This window comes from Sabethes cyaneus, chromosome 3 (assembly GCF_943734655.1).
Source record: "Sabethes cyaneus chromosome 3, idSabCyanKW18_F2, whole genome shotgun sequence".
Taxonomy (NCBI): Eukaryota; Metazoa; Arthropoda; class Insecta; order Diptera; family Culicidae; genus Sabethes; species Sabethes cyaneus.
In genome coordinates, this window is record NC_071355.1 from 135570117 (window position 1) to 135593085 (window position 22969).

Here is a 22969-nt window from a genome sequence, read left to right on the forward strand (position 1 = left end):
CATTAATACGAATTTATGAAAGGAAGAGTGTCGCGAAACGGCTTCACCTTAATCGACTGATGGACGAGCTAAAGCACACGGAAGGTTCACTGCAGGATCATTTTGTTAAGTTTGATCGTACAATACGCTTGTACCGGAACGCTGGTGGTCAAATCGATGATGTTGATGTTGTTTGCCGTTTGCTATTATCAGTGGAGTCTCAATATGGCACAGTAGTAACGTCGATAGAATCGCAGCCAGAAGACCAACTCACCATGGACTTTGTAAAATGCCGACTGCTCGACGAAGAAATAAAACGAAAAGGTGTAATATCGGATGTCGGTGTGAGGAATGAAGCAACAGCATTCTCAGGAGGTACAGCTCGAAAACGTCGATGAAGAAAAAGCCTTTCAAGTGTTTCGGCTGTCAAAAGGAGGGTCACAAATTGGCAGACTGTCCCGAAAGGAAGGCAAGAAATTTCGGAAAAGCACAAGTAGCGGAAAATGAGGATGGCATATCATTTCTGATGAATGATAAGATCCCAAGCAAACAAAACCGGATCCAGTGGTATATCGATTCGGGTGCTACGGAGCACATCTGTAACGACAAACGATTGTTTATGAAGTTGATACCGTTACAACAACCGATGCGAATCGCTGTTGCAGAGTGGCGAGTGGGTCACAGCAAAGTTTGTTGGTGACGTTTCAGTGCTGTCGGTAGTTGGAGGAAATGTCATCGAGGCGACGGTGTCAAAAGCAGTTTTTATTCCTGAAGCCCGCTGTAATTTGTTTTCCGTAAGCAAAGTCGAATCTGTTGGCATAAAGGTTGTGTTCGACAGTGGTCAAGTGATGATTCATTGTGGATCCAAAATAGTGGCTTCAGGTCAGCGGAATAATAAACTCTACGCAACCAAAGCTGAGTGCAGTTCTTTGCATTTCTCGGGGCAAATCAATAAAGATACTGAATTATGGCATCGTCGTTTTGCTCACCTCGGGGAAAGAAATTTGTCTCGTCTTATTAAGAACGGTTTGGTCAAAGGGTTAAACGATTGCGGTAACGGCAAATCAGCGGCAATATGTGAAACATGCGTAGATGCAAAACAAACGAGAAATCCGTTCACTCTGCAAGAAGAGCGGCGGTCGAAGCGGGTGCTGGAACTTGTACACTCGGACGTATGCGGGCCGGTGACTCCAACTGGATGGAATGGGTATAAGTATTTTGTTACCTTTATCGATGACTGGTCTCGATTTACGGTGGTGTATCTTATTCGATCGAAATGTGAAGTAGCCGAATGTTTCAAGAAGTATGAAGCACAAATGACTGCGAAATTTGGTGCGAAAATTTCACGATTTCGTTCAGATAATGGCGGAGAGTATACATCAAAAGAGATGAAGCTATTTTGCAAACAGTTAGGTATTAAAATGGAGTTTACCGTTCCATATAGTCCAGAGCAAAATGGTACAAGCGAACGAATGAATCGAACATTAGTGGAGAGAGCTCGTTCGATGTTGTTTGATTCTAACATTACACGCAGAAAAATAAATTGTAAATGCAAAAGAATTTTGTATAAATTCAACAAAAAATATTGTTGACTGAAGGCTAACCCAGATATTTTTTTGATTCTAACTGTTTGACCTTTTAGTTCAACAATAAGGTTTGTTATTGCGAATAATAGCTAGTTTCTATCAAAGAAAAAATTGTAGAATCAAAAATAAGTATTTTTAGGTTTATAAAAGATCTAGTAGAAGCAAAAGGAGTACGAATTCAGTTTAAACAATATTTTGTTGATTCAAAAATATGATTCCAGTTGAACTCAACAACAGGTAATTGTTGTTTCAAACTTTCATCATTTTTCTGCGTGTAGTCGAGAATTCTGGGGAGAGGCAATACAAACCGCTGCTTTTCTGACAAATAGAAGTCCTGCAAGTGCTATAGGTGAAAAACTGACACCATACGAATTGTTCGAAGGTAGAAAACCCGACGTGTCGAGATTGCGAGTATTTGGGTTCGTGGCGTACTGTCATATTCCTAAGGAAAACCGGCGAAAACTATACTTGTCATCGCAAACCATGAGCGCATGTTAGTGCACCAAATGGACGTTTGTACAGCGTTCCTCAACGGAGACCTGAATGAAGAAATTTTTATGTTGCAGCCTGGAGGTTACGAGGAAGGAACGAATTTAGTCTGTCGTTTGAATAAGTCACTATACGGTCTCAAACAGGCATCGAAAGCTTGGAATGATCGGTTCCATCAGTTTATTGCTTAGCTAGGTTTCAGACGGAGCAACAGTGACCAATGCTTGTATTTGCGAGGTGAGAAAGATATGAAAATTTATTTGATGTTGTACATTCTTGTACAACACATTCTTGTGATTGGACATAGCCTGAAGGAGATACGCATCGCTAAGTCTTGCGTGTCAAAGGGATTTGACATGACCGATGTCGTCGAAATCACAAATTTTCTCGGTATGCGAATTGAAAGGGACGCGGACAATCGAATTTTGCGTATCAGCCAACGCAGATATCTAGAAAATTTGCTCGATCGTTTTGGTATGACAGACTGCAAACCAAGCATTGTTCCCATGGAAAGTCGCCTTAGACTCGAAAAAGGCGAAGAGTCGCATAGAACGTCGAAACCATACAGAGAACTGGTGGGATGTTTAATGTATGTAACGTTAACAACACGTCCTGATCTAAGCGCAGCAGTAAATTTTTACAGTCAATTTCGAAATTGTCAAACTGAGGAACACTGGACGCACCTTAACCTTCTGCGGCTGAGGTGTCCTAATCTCAACGATTGTGCTGACGGGGTAGTCTGCTGCACACCTAAACTTAGCTTAATAATTGCTATTATTGAATGATGTATATTCTGATTATTATTATTTTAGAATTAAGTACATATCTTTAGCAACCTATTGGATGCAACTGTAATGGATGTGGATGTAATTGTGTTGAAATGATGGAAAGGTTTTGTGCCTGTGGGAAAAGAGGCTGTTGCTTCATTCCCAGGGGTTTTCCTTTTCCTATTAATAAAAGTAAAAGTAAAAGTAAAAGTAACTAAACCGCAGATATGAGTCGGGAAGACACTGCAAACTTTAGAATAAACATACAATACATAACGCAACTGTTGCATTTTTCAGATTTCTGGTGTCTGTCAGACTACCACCTCAGCCGCAGAAGGTTAAGCGTGTTCTCCGATACATAAGGGATTCAGTGGATGTCGGACTAGTGTATAGAGGTGATAACAAAGTGGCATTAGTTTCAGCATATTGCGACGCAGATTTGGCGAACAGCATAATAGATCGACATTCGGTAAGAGGGTACGTGTTTCGAGTGTTTGGTTGTGTAACAACGTGGCTAACAAGAAAGCAACAAACCGTATCATTGTCTTCGACTGAAGCCGAGTTAGTAGCCCTTAGTACCGCTGTTTGTGAAGGAGTATGGTTTTTCCGGTTGCTAGAGGAAGTGGGCTATCCGTTGACTATTCCTGTAATATACCATGAGGATAATCAGTCCACTATAAGAGTGGTAAATGTCATATCCAAGCAGCGGTTTTGGCAGCACTGCGATTTGTTGCTATCTGTCATCCGAAACGCAACAAATATCATTTCCGCTCAGTATGAGCATTCTTATATTCACAACACTTTTATATGAACAAACTTACTTCCTATTATACCTCGGAGCAATAAACACGCGGTTTTAAAGTTGTCCGTAGTTTTCATTTACCGTTTCGTGGTTCCGTGTTTTGTTCCTGACTGGAGTTAGCCTGATTCTTAATACTTTGGCGACGAGGAGGTTCGAAGCTGCGCGAAATACCGACAAATTTACATCGGAAAATTTCATTACTGTTTCTCACGATGCTGGAAAATCAAGCTGCTGCCGGTCAAGTTGCTGCTGGTGTGATGCCGGCATCCTTCTCGTTTGAACCGTTCAATTCTGCAACATCCAAATTCGACCGTTGGCTGGAACGCCTTCAAGTGTCATTCCGGATTTTCAAAGTTCCGGAGGCGGACAAACGGGATTATCTCTTGCACTTTATGGGTGGTGCAACCTACGACGTACTTTGCAACAAGTTGAAAAATGAGGAACCACATACGAAAACTTACGACGTCATAGTTACTCTTCTGAAAGAGCATTACAGTCCAGCTCTTTTAGAAATTCTGGAAATTTTCAAATTTCTATGCCGCAAGTAGCTGGAGCACGAGTCTCTCAGCGACTATTTGGTAGATCTCGAGAAGTTAGCTCAAACTTGCAATTTCGGAGATTACCTGGATAAGGCCATACGTAATCAATTCGTTTTTGGACTAAGAAACCGCGACTGCTCGAAGTTCGCGATTTGACATTGGCAAAGGCAAAGGAGATTGGATTCGGGATGGAAATGTCTCACCGTGGCACTGACGAAATGCACGGTTCCCGGTCAAGGACGGAAGTGCAACATATCGAGCATGGATCCAAGAAAATTAAAAAGAAGAACGTTTTCCAGTCGACGAATCATGCTAGTTCGAGCAAAAGTTCCATTCAGGCAGGCAAGCAAGATAAACAAACGAAAGTTTGCTATCGCTGTGGGGATGCTGATCATTTCGCAGATAAATGTAGACATAAAGCTACTGTCTGCAATCACTGCAAGAAGAGGGGACACCTGGAGAAGGTGTGCCAGGCCAAACAGAGGAACAAGAAGACGAACGATGCACATCACCTGGAAGAACCTTGCACCATTAAGGACGTTTTTCACCTAAGCGCTGTTCGAGGTTTTGCTGGCAAATTTCTGCTGGATTTGGGTGTTCACCGGAAGAAGCTGACATTCGAGGTTGACACCGGATCGCCCGTATCCCTGATTAGCGTACAGGACAAGAAACGTTATTTTACAGACTTGGACATTCTCCCCACGACTACTCGATTGGTAAGTTACTGCGAAAATGATATCGGTATTCTCGGTAAGATGATTGTAAATGTTGATGCAAATGGTGAGGAATTCACATTGCCACTGTACGTCGCGGAATCTAACAGGCACCCCCTGTTGGGTCGCGATTGGCTACTTGCTTTGAATTTAGATTTAAATCGCGTATTCAGACCCGGTACTCATTCGGTTTCCTACTGTAGCGGATCGGATAAATCCACCGCTTGTGCGTTGAATGATTTGCTTAAAAAATTCTCACATGTTTTCGATGAACGAGTTGGTAAGATATCTGGTGTACAAGCTTCGCTGAGCGTTCGAAATGGGACAAAGCCAGTGTACGTGAAGGCAAGACCGATTGCTTTTGCTGTTCGGGCCGCTGTCGATATGGAGATTGACAAGCTGGTGAGTGATGGTATCTTAGAAAAAGTGAACCATTCAGAGTGGGCCACTCCTGTCGTTCCAGTTAAAAAAGCTGGCGGTAGGGTACGATTATGTGGTGATTATAAAATCACATTGAATTCAAATTTGCTGGTAGATGACCATCCGCTTCCTACTGTGGAAGAATTGTTTGCAACCGTTGCAGGTGGAAAACGGTTTTCAAAGTTAGACCTTTCTCAAGCGTATTTGCAGCTTGAAGTTCGTTCGGAAGATAGGGATTTGCTTACGTTGAGCACTCATAGAGGTTTGTTTCGTCCTACCAGACTCATGTACGGTGTTGCTTCCGCCCCAGCCGTGTTCCAACGATTAATGGAGCAAATCCTTCAGGGTATCCCGGGTGTTACCGTGTTTATAGATGATATTCGCATCACCGGCCCTGATGATTCCACACATCTTCTTAGACTACGCGAGGTGTTCAAAAAGTTGGATGAATACAATTTGCGAGTGAATCGGGAGAAGTGTGACTTTTTCTGTGACAGAATCGAGTATTGTGGTTACATGGTAGATAAAGACGGGATTCACAAAGTACGTAATAAAGTCGATGCAATACAAAATATGCCAGTCCCTAAAAATAGGGGGAGCAAGTACGATCCTTCGTTGGGTTAATTACTTATTACGGTAGATTTTTCCCTAATTTAAGTTCGATACTGTATCCGCTCAACAATCTATTGAAAGATGATGTACCTTTCGTTTGGAGTACGGAGTGTGAGAAGTCTTTTAAGTTCGTTAAGAAGGAAATGCAATCGGATCGCTTTTTAGTGCACTACGATCCATCACTTTCAGTGGTATTGGCCACAGATGCTTCACCCTACGGAGTAGGGGCGGTCCTCAGTCATCAATATCCTGATGGTACTGAGCGACCCCTGCAGTATGCTTCTCAAACTCTAACCCGAACTCAGCAAAGATATTCGCAAATTGATAAGGAGGCTTATTCAATCATTTTCGGTGTCCGCAAGTTTCATCAATACCTCTACGGTCGCAAATTTACTTTAATAACTGATAATAAGCCGATTAGTCAGATATTTTCGGAATCTAAGGGACTTCCTACTATGTCTGCATTGCGAATGCAGCATTACGCAGCATTCTTACAAGCTTTTGATTACAAAATTCGTCATCGTCGATCATCGGATCACTTCAATGCAGATGCTATGTCTCGATTGCCCATATTTCGTTCCGATCCCGAATGTGAGATCGAAGAACCTGATATTGTAGAGATAAATGCGATACAAACATTACCCCTGATAGTCGATGAGTTGCGTTCTGCCACTCTTTCGGATTCTACTGTTCGTGAACTGTCGCGAGCTTTGCGAACGGGTAAGTTAGTTGATGCTAGATTTCGTTTTGGTGTAAACCAGGAAGAATTCAGTCTTCAGAAAGACTGTATTATGCGTAGTAGTCGTGTGTATATACCACCTTCGCTTCGAATGAAAGTTCTAGATGAACTTCATTCAACGCATTTCGGGATTTCTAGAATCAAATCGCTCGCTCGAAGTTACTGTTGGTGGGAAGGCATAGATAGGGACATCGAGAACCTTATCAAGGATTGCGCTTCTTGTCAGGTCAACAGAGGTAATCCTCCCAAAGTTTCGATCCATTGCTGGGAAGCACCTTCAGAACCTTTCCAACGAGTCCATGCGGACTTTGCGGGTCCATTCATGGGGTTTTATCATTTGATACTGATTGACGCTTTTTCGAAATGGTCTGAGGTTCGCGTTGTCAAGAACATGTCTACCGAGACTACGATCCGTGCGTGCAGAGAATTCTTTAGTACATATGGAATACCTTCAGTATTCGTGAGTGACAATGGTCCTCAATTTACTTCAGCAGATTTTGCAAAATTTTTGGAGATGAATGGAGTCGTTCATAAATTCAGTGCTCCATCCCAGATAACACAAAATCGTAATAGAAAGTTCATAATAAATCGTTTTCATGTCAATTTCACATTGGAATTGTATAATAATTAGAGTATGTTAAATCGAAGTAAACAATAAGTTGTTTTGCAGTCGTGCGTGCCTTCATATACAATTCATGACTGTGAATTATAAAGCAGTATAGACGATTGCAATATTTGATTATATCTTAATCATATATTCAGGAGTATTTAGTTGCGTGTTAAAAAAACTACGCCAAAAAGAATTACAAATAATTGTCAAAGCTTTCGCACGTATATCGCCTCCACTTTGGTACATATATGTTCTTATATGGCGTGAAATATAACTTTTTCGTTCAGATATGATTTCGTATATCTCAGTTGCAATCGAGATATACAAACCAAATGGTTTACTGGGATATCATCCAGCCACTAATGGACAGGCTGAACGTTTCATTCAGACTATGAAATCGAAATTGAAGTCGATGAATTGTAGTCGTTCTGAAGTTCAAAGTGAACTGTGCAATATTCTCTTGTCTTATCGTAAAATGATTCACCCTGCCACTGGATACTCTCCTTCAATGCTAGTTTTTGGTCGCCAGATCCGTTCACGGCTTGATCTCATGGTCCCTTCAGCGGAATCGAAAAGAAGCGAAGTACAATCTAAAATTAGAGAATTAATAATAGGTGCCAACGTTGCTGCACGAGAGTATGTTCACGAAAACAAGTGGGAATTCGGGATTATCAAAGAGCGTCTCGGTAAACTCCATTACAAAGTACAACTCAATGATGGGCGGGTCTGGAAACGCCACATAGATCAACTACGTAGCACAGGTGCAGTGGTGGAGAGTTCTTTGACAGGCGCAACAATTTCATGCGGCTAAGAGATCGGTTGTCCAATTTTTCATGACGACATCGCAGGAACTACCAGCAATCCCACGACCACTACTCAGGACAAAAACAACAATCCTTCCGTTGACGTAATCCCTACTCCCAGACCAAATACTCCTGTTTCCTCAGCGGACATTCAACCATCTTTCTCGGATGGTTTGGCGGACTCTGGTGGATTTTCACGTTCAGTGGGTTTGCCAGCGGACCAAGGATTGCGACGATCAAGCCACCACAGAGGCTCAACCTTTAGCATATGGACGAAGTTTATTTTGCGGGGAAGAGCTGTCATATCCAAGCAGCGGTTTTGGCAGCACTGCGAGTTGTTGCTATCTGTCATCCGAAACGCAACAAATATCATTTCCGCTCAGTATGAGCATTCTTATATTCACAACACTTTTATATGAACAAACTTACTTCCTATTATACCTCGGAGCAATAAACACGCGGTTTTAAAGTTGTCCGTAGTTTTCATTTACCGTTTCGTGGTTCCGTGTTTTGTTCCTGACTGGAGTTAGCCTGATTCTTAATAGTAAATGATCCGAAAGATCGTGGCAGGCTAAAGCACATTGACGTTAAATTGCAGTACATACGAAGCCTGGTTCTGCAGGGGCGTATACAGTTAGAGTATGTACCCTCTGAGAAACAAGTTGCGGATATCATGACAAAATCTCTACCTGCTGGGCCATTTTGTCATCTGCGGGAGAAGCTCAACCTGTCACCGATTTAAAATTGAGAATGGGGAAAGGAGGTGAGCAATTTCCAATCAGCGTGTAGTACTCAAGCCTTATTGTTTGACTTATGTCGTTTTCGTTTTTGCGGTGTAGCTACACCGAGGCTACACCGGTGTAGCTTTTTTGCGCCAAAACTGTTCGTTTTCGATTTTTGTGCTACACCATTGCTACACTTTTTCTGCACTAGCTACACCAGAAAAAAAGAGGGTGTAGCTGGTGCAGATAGGAAAACACTAACACACCCATACCACATCACTGCTGCTGCACCGCAAGTGTTCGTTTATCCAGCGAAAAGTGTAACACCAAACGGTGTAGCTGCACCACAAAAACGAAAACGACATTTAGCATATCGCACACCCCTGTTTCTTATTTTGCTTTATTAGCTGGCAACAGCTTTTTCATCGTTTTACCAACAAAAAGTTCTATTAAGTATTTGAATCGTTTGTTTGAGAAACCCCACAAGTCCACTCGACACTATTGTTGGAAAACAACAAAAAACTGATTTTCTCAAAATTTTGAACCAATCCTTATATTTTTGGTATGAGGTTCTATGATAGTATCTAAAATACATTATGTAGACTTATCTTTTGATCAAAATAATGATTCTAGCTAAAATTACAAGGCTTTAAAGTTGATGTATATTTGGGGTTTCTCAAACAAACGAGAAATTGACAGTGCACTTCAGTAGTTTTAGGCCATTTTTATTCAAACTTGTGACCTTTCCATGTTCATAGTATGTAATTTGCTACCATATATCACTGGGGATGTTAATTTAGTACCGCTAAAAAGAAGAAGAAGGGAGGGGCGCTAATTTAATTATTTATTAAAAATTTTGATGTAGAATATTACAAGTTTTAGAAAAAGTTTTGTACTTTTTTAATCGAAATTTTTATCATGGTTTGCATTTACCTATTAAAAAATAAAAGGTAAATGGAATAACGGCGGGTTTTGAATTGCATAAATGGACCAGCGTAACACGAATTCACATCGCATAGAAAACCTTGATACTTGTAGTTGCTAGTTGTAGTTAAAGATATTATAACCAGAAAATAAGCATTTTAAATCTTGGATAACAACCGTACTATGATTATGGAGCAGAATCTGAGAATAAGGGTCTGTTCTCAAATTACGTTATACCAAAAGGAAATGGAGATACGTGAACAGCACCTTAAATACTTCGAACGGATAAACTATTGATTTTACAGTGACTCGGGAGTGCTCGACGGATTACTCACATTAGGAAAAGCAACGAGCTAACAAAAAAGATAAATAGAAGATTAAACCTTTTATTTATATATTGTGCTATTATTAACATTGTATAATAATTAGTGGGTTACTGCTTTTGTGAGAAACGCATGGATAGTTTAGTCTGTCCATTTCCGGAACGAGATTGCTACAGTTTTTATTGTATCTAGATTACAAGAATGGTTTATTTACGTTTATCTTGTCGACCAATTAATCCAAGCTTATCTGCATTTGCAATCAGCTCTCACTTTTTCACCTGAAACATTCTTTTCTTTTTGATTTCATACGCCGTTCTTTTACTTTTAATAACTTTTGCCTTGTATTCTGTAGTCTGCCGAACACTATTGTCGAATTTGTTTATTCAATCCGGGTTGAAACTAGATGAATTTTATCTGTCAGATAGGAGCAAATGAACACAAAAAGTTCATCCAGTTCCAATCCGGATTGAATAAACAAATTCGACATATGTTTCTTCTTTTTGACTGTGTCTAACTCACACACTTAACAAAAAGCACCGAATTCGGTAAAATTTTACCGAATTTTAAACAGCTGAACGTTCGGTAAAAATTTCGATGGTGCCAATCGACGTTTACAGATCATTAGTAATGTTTGGTGCAATAAAAATTTTTACCGAACGTTCAGCTGTTTAGATTTCGGTAAATTTTACCGAATCGTTTAAGTGTGCATAATTTTTCGATTCCGAAGACATTTTTATACGATTGAATTGTGTTGCAAAAACTGCTTACAACATTGGCCTTGCCAGCGTTGCTGATATTGTTCAGGGTTTTGCGTGAGAAAAAAAGAAAGGGAAGTATTTTTTCTTTTGTCAACACTCACGCATTGACAGTTTGGCACGAGATTTCCTGTAAGTGCGAGCAGCCTACGAAATCTCTTTCAACGCTGGCAAGGCCAATTGCACGTAAATATTGAATAATTTCGTACTTATCGCAGCGCCGCTCTAGGTGATTATCGGAAACATGGATATTTGGGGTTTCTTAAACAAACGGATATTTGCAACCCCAATTAAAAGGGGTTCGTGGAACTAAATTTGTCTGGAATTTTGAGGGAAGGTGTAGATATCCTCAAGGATTCGAAAACTGTTAAAAAGTCAATTTTAATAAAAATGGCGTTTGTGGGGTTTCTCAAACAAATGATTAATTTATTATGCTTTGCAGCTGTAGCTGGATTAATCCAGATTATTTTCTCTAATGCCAATGTATATTGTCAATTTCCCACCCTTTCGTACGCGATGAATTATAACCGTCGCGGGCGAAACCGTCGCCAGAATCATCGCGGGGGCAAATATCGTTTATTTTATCAAGTAAATCAATAGCTTACGTGCTAGACAAGCATAATATATACTTAGAACTTACATACAGCCAAGCAGATTCTTCCTGCGACGATTTCAAGCTATCAAAAAAGTGAGCAGCGCGTTTTGTTACCAAAGAAACGGGCAATATGACAAAACAAAACAGCAACACTGCAGTTGTCAGTCTTTCTCTTTCTTACTCACAGCATCCGCATTGTCGCACTTTTTGTACCAGTCGCACTTTTAGACTGCGGTGTCCAGTAAGGTGCAAAATGCGGGATATAACACGCGTGTCTTTGTTGTCCGATTATTAAAGTGTTTAAAGTATTAATAATATTTAAAGTATTAAATATTTTATTCGCTATAGAGCTTTCTGACAGCTCAAGCACCCACACTAGCGAACACGAAATACGCGTGTATATACATGATGTTTACCTCATTTTGGGGAACAGCTGATGCTGGAGGAACAAACCGAAAAATAGCGATAACTACCCAGGTAACCAATAAGCATTTCCAATGCAATTTAAAAGCAAGCCAATAAGCATTTAAGTTGCCTTAAATGCTACTTAAATGCTATTTTGGCAAAATATGCGGCTACTTTACGGCTAGCCTTCTTATAGTGCTGACAATGCTTATTTGCAACTAGTTACCAACAAGAAGAATTTAAATAGAATTTTGGACGCCAATTTACAACAGTTATGCAGTCAAAAAGCTGATAAACAACAACCTGCAGTATAAAACGCCAGGGATGCTAATAAACAACTGATTTACTGCTTATTTTAATGCTTATTGGTTACCTGGGTAGTTGTGTTTCTCCGTTTGCCACACTGCAGAGCACATATTGCAGTCAAATTTTCCATCCTGTTCCAAATTCAAGCACATATTTTGAAAATTTGCTGGTATTTAATCCAGCGGAAGACGAAATTCATTCTGTACCTTGGTGACAAAGGAATGCATCTCTTTTGTTTACTGTTGTTTGCCTCAAGCACCAATACACACATACACACTCAACAAAAAGCACCGAATTCGGTAAAATTTTACCGAAATCTAAACAGCTGAACGTTCGGTAAAAATTTCGATGGTGCCAATCGACGTTTACAGATCATTAGTAATGTTTGGTGCAATAAAAAATTTTACCGAACGTTCCAGCTGTTTAGATTTCGGTAAATTTTACCGAATCGTTTAAGTGTGTAGGCTGTGAACCATTTCGCGAAATTTTTAACTTTTTAGTTAAAATTTGACAGTTCGATGGTTATTTCTCCTCGAGTGGTTAAAATTAGTTCAGAATGCGAACCATTTCATATTTGACAGATTGATAGTTGTTTTACTCAATGAGAGCATATATAATGTGAGGATGAAGATATGTTTCCAGAACAGCGAATTTATTTATTCAGTATAATCAATATATATAGAATGCCAGTGTCGCTGCAGTGCGCGTGGTAAACATCACACATGTTCATATAATGTATTTACATTATATACACTCAAAAAAAATTAAACGTCGAAGCTATAAGGAAACAACTATAGAATGGTGCAATAGAAAATGATCCTTATAATCTATTGAACACTGTAAATACGAAATATTATTCTTCACACATATATTCTATGCGATATGATCTCTTAACATTTATGTGTACCACACATAACTCGAATGTGTCGCTGGTTTCATTGCTATGTTTCATCAAAGTATTTTATATTGCGAAAAGATTTACTTTTTATGAAGAAACAAATTTTATATAATATATTAATGCAAATGAGGTGGATAGTTTTTTTTTGAATAAAATACATGTTGTAGAACATTAAATCCAATGTTTGCAGGAAGTGACAAATATGTTTGAAGTATATGAGTTATATGGTTTTATCATTTCTGTGATATATCACTGCTTTATAGAAAAAGTGCCACAAATATAATTTAGAATTTATTGTTTTTATTAAAAATATAATTAAGATTTATTGATAAATTTAATAAATAAATACAACACTCCCAAGTGGTAATCCTCAATACTTGCATGTTAGTAATCCGGTGGCACTCAATCGAACATAAAACATGCTGTAGCGTAGCGGGTGGTTTCTCTTGAGTACCGCAAAAGATCCTATCCGCTAAGCAAACATTATATTGCTGTCACGTCATGGCTGTTGATTAACTAGCTTCCGACCCGTCACTGACCGCCGGAGTTACCTTCGGGATAATCTTTGGATATAGGGCTTATTTTACATGACAGTAACCTCCGCGGCCGTTACGTGTACTCCGGCCGCACTGTTTTGTAATCGAATCCTTTGGGGGTGTCATCGTAACCGATGTGCTTCTGATAGTCAACAACGGCCTTTGCAGTAATCCCTCCGCACAGCAAAATCATTCCAGTTTTTGAAGTAGGTTTACCGGCTACTTTTGCATTTTGATCCTGCTCTGCTGCAAATGTGCATCGAGGATTCCCGATCTGACACACATCTTGTCGGTATGTTTTTCTCCCACGGATTCGTCCCGTCTATACTTCACAAAATGGAGAGACCTGAAGCACCATGAACTTAAAATGAATTTTAATAAAAATTATTTTAAAAAATTAATAAAATCAACTTACCAACAGATTAAGAGAGTAGAGATGTTTTACAGACTTAACAACCCGATTCGAGTATTCGACAAAGACGAGAAGTATTTAACTGGACAGTGACGTTTTCGGTAACTCAAAAAAACAGTGGCGACAAATTTCAATAGAAGTGTACCGAATGAATTGGAATAGTGGCGATAATACATTCCATAGAGGCCACATATAAGATCAATCTGTTTTAAACTATTGCACAGATTTGTAATGATTTGCTCATAACAGTTATAAGTCTCGTCGATTAAACTGTATGCCTTTATGAAAAATGTTGTTTAATATCAAGGGCAAATAAAAAATATGTTTTATGGCAAATGATTATTATTTGAACTAAAGAAATCACGGTAATTTGTTTACCAAATACATTCTATAAAATGAACTATTGACATGTGTTCTATGGTGAAAATAAATGGAATTTATAGCGATGTACTTATAGGAAGCATGTTTGTTTTATTTACGTTTAATATTCATTTTTTACATAAAATGTAAAAACTTATGTCAATAAGTCGTAATGCTTTTGCGGTATGCTTTGAATGTTCCGTGCATTATTGGTTTCAAGAAAAATAATAATAATTGATTTATTATAGGAATCATGATTCAAAAGTATAAGGAGGATGCTTTAAATTTATATGTACAGGATTACGGATTAAGTAATTTGTCGATATAAAACATCCCAAATCTTTCACATGAAACAGATTACACGTTGTAGCATGAATAAAACGTTTCGAATTTTTTGAGTGTATGCAAATGTGTGTGTGTCTGAGATTCATCAAAAGGGGAATCTCATTGTCAAACTTTGACAACCAGTTTAAAATTTCAATTATGGCTGCCAAGTAATGTGATTAGAAACTTCGCTTGCTTCAAATTTTTGAAAAAATCGGTGCAAAAGGGCGCAGTTGTGGGATTCTATTCATCCGGATGAAAATAAAAAGAACGTTTAAAACCATTTCACTGGCATAAAAATACAGCGGAGAACGCACTGATGACAGCACCAACCAGCGCACAGATATAGAACAGATAAATAACAATGAGCAACTTTGACAACGAAGTTCCCGATGCACAGACTTGATACAGATTGTTAGCATCATGTTTACCACAATGAGTCATATAGAAAAACAGCGACACTGGCATTCTATATATATTGATTCTACTATTTATTCAGTCCAGGTTGGAATTGGATGAATTTTTGGTGTTCATTTGCTCCTATTTGATAGATAAAATTTATCTCATTTCATTTTGGGTTGAATAAACAAATTTCTTATATGTTAACCTTCTGCGGCTGAGGTGCCCTAATTTCACCGATTATGCTGACGTGGTAGTCTGCTGGACACCTAAACTTAACTTATTAATTCTTATTATTGACGTGTGGATATTCAGATCCTAATTATTTTAGAATTAAGAACATATATTTAGCAACCTATTGGATGTAATAAACCCGCAGATATGAGTTGGGAAGACATTGCAAACTTCAGAATCAAAATACAATACATAACGGATCTCTTGCATTTGTCTGTTTTTCGGTGTCTGTCAGACTACCACCTCAGCCGCAGAAGGTTAAACATCCATACATTGGTGAAAAAAAATTCAATGAAAAATCAGTGAAACACATCGAAGCTCTTTCCTCACCTGTGGCATATCTCATTGGCTCTCAGAACTTGGTTAAAAAAAGTAAAAAGCGACTTGAGTGTAGTCCGGAAAAAACGGTAGGGTGGGGGTCCCAAATTTATGCATGGACAAATACCCACTTAGGCGCGTCCGGCAGAAATCGAACAAAAATCTGGCAGCGAAAAACTTTTTCTGCCAGACATTCTGCCGGATTTCTGGCCGCAGCAGAGCTGCCATAAATACAGATATTTGTGCATGCATAAATTTGGGACCCTGCCGTTTTCTCCGGAGTATTTAATTTTCTCGATCTAATCTTTTAAATAACATAAATAGTTTATGAACTACTTCAAAATTCAGAAACAGTAGTAGAGCCAGAAATCACAGCAACTGAAATAATTGATGGGTCCCAAATTTATGTATGCACAAATATCTGTATTTGTGGCAGCTCTGGGCCGCAGTCACCCGTGAAAACTACTGTTTTACCTGACTCACTGCGAATATGCGTGTTATTGAAATAAAACGTCACCATGCGTTTTATTCGTTTATAACGCATATGCAGCTAATATCGATAACAACCGATTTTTTATAAGTTGTGCTTTTGTTATTGCATTTAACTAGAGTGACTATATACAGAGTGGCGACAATGTCAAAATTGGAATGATAATTATCTGTCAATGTAATTCCAATCGAGCAGACGACCTATCCAACGCGTATGCAGGAAAGAGAAAGAAAAGCCTTGAAAAAACCGCATTGCATACATTTGGGATGACTTGTCGCCACTCTGTATATAGTCACTCTACATTTAACTTGTAAAAAGTTGCATAAATAACAATTCAGTTTCACAATACAATTATTGCGTACTACTAGCACTTGCAATATAATGTTTAAGTACGTTATTTTTAGTGATCAAAATCAACGATATTTTCGATACAAGGGCGATATTTTTCGAAACCTTTCGAACCAACACGATACCGCGAATACAACGCTATGCGCAGTGAGTCAGGTAACACAGTAGCAGAAATGACACATCCGATTCGGGCAGAAATTTCGGTTTTTCTGCCGGATTTCTGTTCGATTTCTGCCAGAGGTTTCGAATAAAAACCGGCTTTGTACCAATTCAGCTTTCCCTCCTATTTTGGAGGGTGGCCGCAGCGGAATGTAGTAGCACGAAGCGTGCAATAAACAGGTTAACAATTAAATTATACCTGCTTTATCATGGTCCATATTATTCTCTTACCTTTTGCCCGAAACTGCAAAACTGATGAACCGCTTTTCTCCTGCCTCAAAGTGTCACATTTGATATAGGCGTTTTTGACAAGCTATCGTCCGCTTAGAGGCGCTGTATAAAAAAAGTGATGAAAAGTAAAATCGCTGTCAAACTCCATACATTTTTGAAAAAACTGAAATAAAATGCAGTTTTTTATTAACCCTTTCAATTGTCAGAATTTTAGATAGCGAAATATTGGAAGAAATTTGTTTATCTACGTTAAGGTAAGTGAAAATATTCGAATTAATTAACTTTATGGCAGAAAAATGTTAATGTTTGATTTTGTACCGCATGAAACAAAAGTACATAGAGTCAGCTGTAAAGTTTACATATCCTGGATAGAGAATCACCAATTATTTTCAGTCTTCAGCGTTTTCCAATGTGTTTTCAAATGCTAACGGATTAATTTTCTTGATTAGCATCATCTGCGCCAAGAACCAAAGATATAACCTATCAGTTCGTAACCATAAATACAATTACGAAGCTCTAATAATCTCCCGAAGCAGGAACAATATATATCAAATGAAAGGTAATGCTTTTTCTTACCTTTATTATCCATTTTCATCATTCCCACTGTTGGTAATTCAATAAAATATTACATTTAAAGTCGAGATCCATATAGGTGCCAGCAAGCATTTTGGGAATTGCACTTTTTTTGTAGTTACAATAATCACAACCAGGTAGCGAACGGTTGCTCTTAGTTTTGCTCGAATTCGCCTATAAAGAGAATCGGGCGAAAAATGAAGACTGGTTCTGTTCGATTTCTGCCAGGCATCCGAAATTTTCGTAAGCGGGTATCAGTATTTATGGCAGCTCTGCCTGCATCAACCTATTTTTTGACAGCTGACAGCTCTTATGCTGTGTCCTGTGTGTGTGTGTCTGTGTCGATCTGTCGATGTCGAGCTCAGCTCAAGAATTTTGGAATTATTGTGAATATTGTCTCATTCAGTTTTTTGGAGGAAAGAGTTGTTTTTTGTAACGGAGAGTGTGAAACTTAAAAGGATAAATTTAGTTTTTATTAGCCATCTTTCTATCCAGTATACAGTTATTCATAGTAACATATACAAGTGCTAATAATAATTTCACTTGCAGAGGGATTAAACATTTTTTGTAGATCACTCATGGCTACTTTGGAAGACAAAATACTAGGCGAAAAAAATCATTACTATTGCAGCAGTAGTGAAGATGAAGCAGACGACGATTGTGTGCCAGCAGATGGTGGTGCGAGTGGAAGAAATAAACCTGATCTTCAATTTATTCCTGAAAGCAGTTTAAAAGATCAGACTTACTTTTCTGCGTGCACCTCTAATACGGGTCCTAAAGGAGTCATCAATGACTGGCAACGATTTAAACAACTGGAAGCAGAAAAACGTGAACATCAAGATAAAGAAAAACTTGAATTAATTAAAAAGCTTAGTATAACTGTACAAACTAATTCTGAAAGTGAAAACGTTAATTGTCAAAAACAGTTAGATGATCTGGTGGATTTAGAAAACGACAAGTTTTTGTTAGAGTACCAAAGAAAAAGAATGTCAGAAATGCTAGCAATGGCTGAGAAGCTGCCAAAATTTGGTGTTTTGATTGATATTCAAAGTGGAGAAGATTTTCTAAAAGCAGTGGATGACGAGCAAAAGTCAGTTACCGTCGTTATTCACATTTACGACAGCAACAACAATGCCTGTAAAAATATGAACGACGCTTTAGTTGATTTGGCTACAGAATATACCAATGTCAAATTTTGCAAATTCATGAGCTCGATTGCTGGTTTAAGCAGAATGTTCAAAGTGAGTGGTCTACCGGCGATTTTAGTTTACAAAGCAGGTCAAATTATCGGAAACTTCGTTAGATTGACCGATGATTTGTCGGATGATTTCAACAGCTCAGATGTAGAAAGCTTTCTCATTGAAGTTGGTATGCTTCCAGATAAATATTCTGTTCCATTAGTACAATAAAAGCTACACCTAGTGCATATAATGCTAAATTTTTCTTCGGAATCAAAGAGAAATTTCTCGTTTAGAATGCGACAGCAAATGTATTTTTTATGTACAGCTTAATTTCGTTAATTGGATCACGACCAAAGGGGAAAGTCGCTGAGAACATTGTGCCAGGCATTATCTAGGGTACGAACACAGAACAGAAGTGTAAGTCGGAACGATTCGGCGATCAAAACTGGTAACAGAGTCTTTTATGTTTTTATTTTTCTTTGGGAAGGTTTTCGCATAGAAGCAAATAATAGCAATATAAGGAGAACGCTCGCTGCCAATCGCATATCAGTTTTCACATGCTTTCGTGTGCATTCGTATGTGTTCGTGTGTTTTCGTGGAAAAAAGTGACTCGCTACCGCCAGGTTCGCTAGTATCTGTAGAAAGTAGCATGTACGTGTATGGATTTCTACTTACACTTCTGTTTTGTGGTACGAGGTTTTATCGATATTCCACCTCGTTGGTCGCCATCGCGGTACATCCGGAATTTCGGATTCGTTGCACACTGATAGGACACCCAAAATGGCCCCTTTTCGACATTCATAGACCAAATCAAGGTGACGTCATCTGGCAGATACTGGCGCCCTTGTTTACAAACAGATCGCAGAGTCCAAAAAAATTTCAGCTGTTAAACGGCAAGTTTTTTGTTTAAACAGCATTAGGACTAAATTTTAAACGCCATTATGCCTGTAACATGCTAAAACACACGCTACATTCGTTATAAACGAAAAGGAAAATTTTCCAAAATGTAAACAAGTGCGCCAGTATCTGTCAATTGACGGTATGATGATTTGGACTGTCCCAAGAAATATAGATCATGACGTCATTTTTCCGTCAAATGACACCACTTGGTGGTTTGTTTACAAGTTTTTTGTCACATCCAGCAGTTTAGATTTGAAATTTCGTGAAGGATTACTGCATAAGCTTTTGTAAAATGCATGTACGGCACTTTCTCTTAAATAAAAACTATAAATTTTTATCATTATCTGCTGGACAATGATAGAAAACTTGTAGAAAACTCAATTCAAAATTTAACACCATGTAAACAAATCACCAAGTGCTGTCAAAAAAGTGTGGTTAGGAGCTCCCGTGTAATGATCTATAGATCATTTTGCCGTCAAATGACACCACTTGGTGGTTTGTTTACATGTTTTTTGTCACATCCAGCGGTTTCGATTTGAAATTTCGTGAAGGATTACTGCATCAGGTGCTTTAAAATGCATGTAAGGTGCTTTCTCTTAAATAAAAACTATAATTTTTTATCATTATCTGCCGGACAAAGATAGAAAACTCAATTCAAACTTTAACACCATGTAAACAAACCACCAAGTGCTGTCAAAAAAGTGTGGTTAGGAGCTCCCGTGTAATGATCTATTTATTAGAAAGGTACTATCGACTCGACCCTGCATTAGTATTGGTGTCCATTGTGACAGTAGAATCAATATATATAGACCAAATCAAGGTGACGTCATCTGGCAGATACTGGCGCCCTTGTTTACAAACAGACCGCAGAGTCAAAAAAAGTTGAGGCTGTTTAAACGGCAAGTTTGTTGTTTAAACCGAGTTTAAACAGCATTAGGACTAAATTTTAAAGCCATTATGCCTGTAAAATGTCAAAAAACACGCTACATTCGCTATAAACGGAAAGGAAAGTTTTCCAAAATGTAAACAAGGGCGCCAGTATCTGTCAATTGACGGTATGATGATTTGGTCTATATAGAGTGACTATATACAGAGTGGCGACAATGTCAAAATTGGAATGATAATTATCTGTCAATGTAATTCCAATCGAGCAGACGACCTATCCAACGCGTATGCAGGAAAGAGAAAGAAAAGCCTTGAAAAAACCGCATTGCATACATTTGGGATGACTTGTCGCCACTCTGTATATAGTCACTCTAGGTCTATAGAATGCCAGTGTCGCTGTTTTTCTATATAGGACTCATTGTGGTAAACATGATGCTTACAATCTGTATCAAGTCTGTTAATCGGGAACTTCATTGTCAAAGTTGCTCATTGTTATTTATCTGTTCTTTATCTGTGCGCTGGTTGGTGCTGTCATCAGTGCGTTCTCCGCTGTGTTTTTATGCCAGTGAAATGGTTTTGAACGTTCTTTTTCTTTTCGTCCGGATGAATAGAATCCCACAACAGCGCCCTTTTGCACCGATTTTTTCAGAAATTTGAAGCAAGCGAAGTTTCCAATCACATTACTTGGCAGCCATATTTGAAATTTTAAACTGGTTGTCAAAGTTTGACAATGAGATTCCCCTTTTGATGAATCTCAGGCACACACTATAGTTACTATATATATAGTTCGGCGGATAGAACACCAGGCGAATTGGCGAATCCCTGATTTATGAAATTAAATTTGAAATGATGGTGAAATGTGCAGGTTTCACGAAAAATAATCACTGGCGGGTGTTGAAAATGACTAGTTCTATGAAAATAAAGTGTGTTTTTTTAACATTACTCCTGCATTTTGGATTTTGAAAAGCTATTGGCTCCGCTTTTGACGTTTATTTGGCTCCCGATTTTCTATCCGCCGAACTATATATATAGTAACTATAGCACGCACACATTTGCATATATAATGTAAATACATTATCTGAACATGTGTGATGTTTACCACGCGCACTGCAGCGACACTGGCATTTTATATATATTGATTATACTATTGTGACGTATGAAAGTTCAAGTTTCTTGATACTTCTATGGAGATTTGCACATTTTTTTAAATATTGCTCTAAATCAGAGAAATACCTTTTCCGTTTTCCAATATTATGTATCTTTATATCGCAGCGAATGTATCGACAAAGAAAAACACGAAATTTTCGTACAAAAATATCACAAATATCCCAAATATCAAAATTTGCCTCATTCCCAGTACATTGGTAATTTTTAATTAGGACTGAAGCCATCCTTAAAAACTGTTTGTATGCTTATCAACTGTAGTTTTTTATTTAGTTCTAGTGAAAATTAATCATTAATATGTGTATTTACAAAAGTATCTTTTCATTTTTTTTTCCTTTCGACGATAATGGTGTCGAAAGTGGTTTTACTAAGCGTTTGACGCTATTTTTCTGGGCCTTCGTGTGCTTCAAAATTCTGTTTAACGTATTAATTCTAATGTAAGTTCGATGGCGAACGAAATGGTCAATCAATATCGGAGGAATATCTGTATATTTCGCTTTCAATGTGTGCGACAACTTTTGGGTCACATTCTTATTGTTCGAAATGGAGCATCCATCAAAAATTCTGAAAGCATCTTTCCAATCGTCTGGCTTGGGCCATCCATTTTTCAGAAGGCTTTGTGAGCCCACCAAGCGACAAATGTTGTACATACGATGAACAAAATGCGTAATCATGATCCAGCAGTGATTCGGTTCCTGGTGTTAGGTAAGTAAAGGCTCCCAAGTACGGAAACTCATTTTTGTATTTTCGACACATTGCGCCAATTAGGTATTCAAATCCGTCGTCTTCCGTTATGAAGCCATTATGGACTGTATCTTCAACATCACTAACTACACATGACTCTGATAGATCTGTTTCATTTTCCTTGTTTTCAGTTTTTATTTGGCGTAGTATATCCAATACAGCAAAATTTTCATTGCACTCATCTATCGTATTTTGTCCTGGAGAAATTGACGACATATGTTTACCTAACATAATTACCCTCAAATAGCGAAGAGCGTTTAAAGGCGTTGGATGATCATTCGTTATTCCTCTGGCTCTTATCAAACCAAACAAACATTCCAAGGAATCTTGATTCAATTTTGCACACATTATAAAATAAATTTTAAATCTTTTCTGCATATCTTGATACAATTCCTTTAATGATATAATCGACATCATTATGGCACGTTGGAATACCTGTGACAGCTAACAAATAACACACTTTGAAAGACTAATTACTTGTAGTTTTGATTTTCCTCCAGCTGTTGCGCATGCCCTTCGTGCAACGCTGCACCAACTCGTATCTCATTGGCAAAGCGGCACTTCACCGTGCTACGACCGTCATACTCTCGGAACGATAGAACTGTCAATTGCGACAGCTGCGTAAAACTGCAAATCATGGTCATCGAGCTAAAACGTCTTGTCATCGGAAAAGATTGTTTACGTGCCTACAAGTGATTGGAAATCTAATTTAAAATTTCACTTT

The 22969-nt window shown here is 38.4% G+C and overlaps 2 protein-coding genes across 2 annotated transcripts; both read left to right on the plus strand.

Annotated features, from left to right (window-relative positions):
• Window positions 1-3835: 3835 nt before the first annotated feature.
• On the plus strand, window positions 3836-14028 carry LOC128740175 (uncharacterized protein K02A2.6-like). The gene is made up of 5 exons (XM_053835702.1): window positions 3836-4036; window positions 4288-5838; window positions 6384-6627; window positions 8105-8262; window positions 13945-14028. The coding sequence occupies exons 1-5, from the start codon at window positions 3836-3838 to the stop codon at window positions 14026-14028; spliced, it is 2238 nt and encodes a 745-aa protein (XP_053691677.1).
• Window positions 14029-17723: 3695 nt separating this feature from the next.
• On the plus strand, window positions 17724-18790 carry LOC128742827 (phosducin-like protein). Its single transcript, XM_053839304.1, has 2 exons — window positions 17724-17865; window positions 17921-18790. Exon 2 carries the CDS (start codon window positions 17950-17952, stop codon window positions 18778-18780), a length of 831 nt encoding a protein of 276 aa, XP_053695279.1. The 5' UTR covers window positions 17724-17865; window positions 17921-17949; the 3' UTR covers window positions 18781-18790.
• The last annotated feature ends 4179 nt before the right edge of the window (window positions 18791-22969 follow it).

Bases quoted from the DNA above. Each gene is read 5' to 3' on its own strand.
- LOC128742827 (XM_053839304.1), top strand. From the start codon at position 17,950: ATGGCTACTTTGGAAGACAAAATACTAGGCGAAAAAAATCATTACTAT.
- LOC128740175 (XM_053835702.1), top strand. From the start codon at position 3,836: ATGCTGGAAAATCAAGCTGCTGCCGGTCAAGTTGCTGCTGGTGTGATG. The intron at 4,037-4,287 runs GTACTTTGCAAC...TTTTGGACTAAG, and splicing joins TGGGTGGTGCAACCTACGAC to AAACCGCGACTGCTCGAAGT. The intron at 6,628-8,104 runs GTAAGTTAGTTG...ACGACATCGCAG, and splicing joins GTCGCGAGCTTTGCGAACGG to GAACTACCAGCAATCCCACG.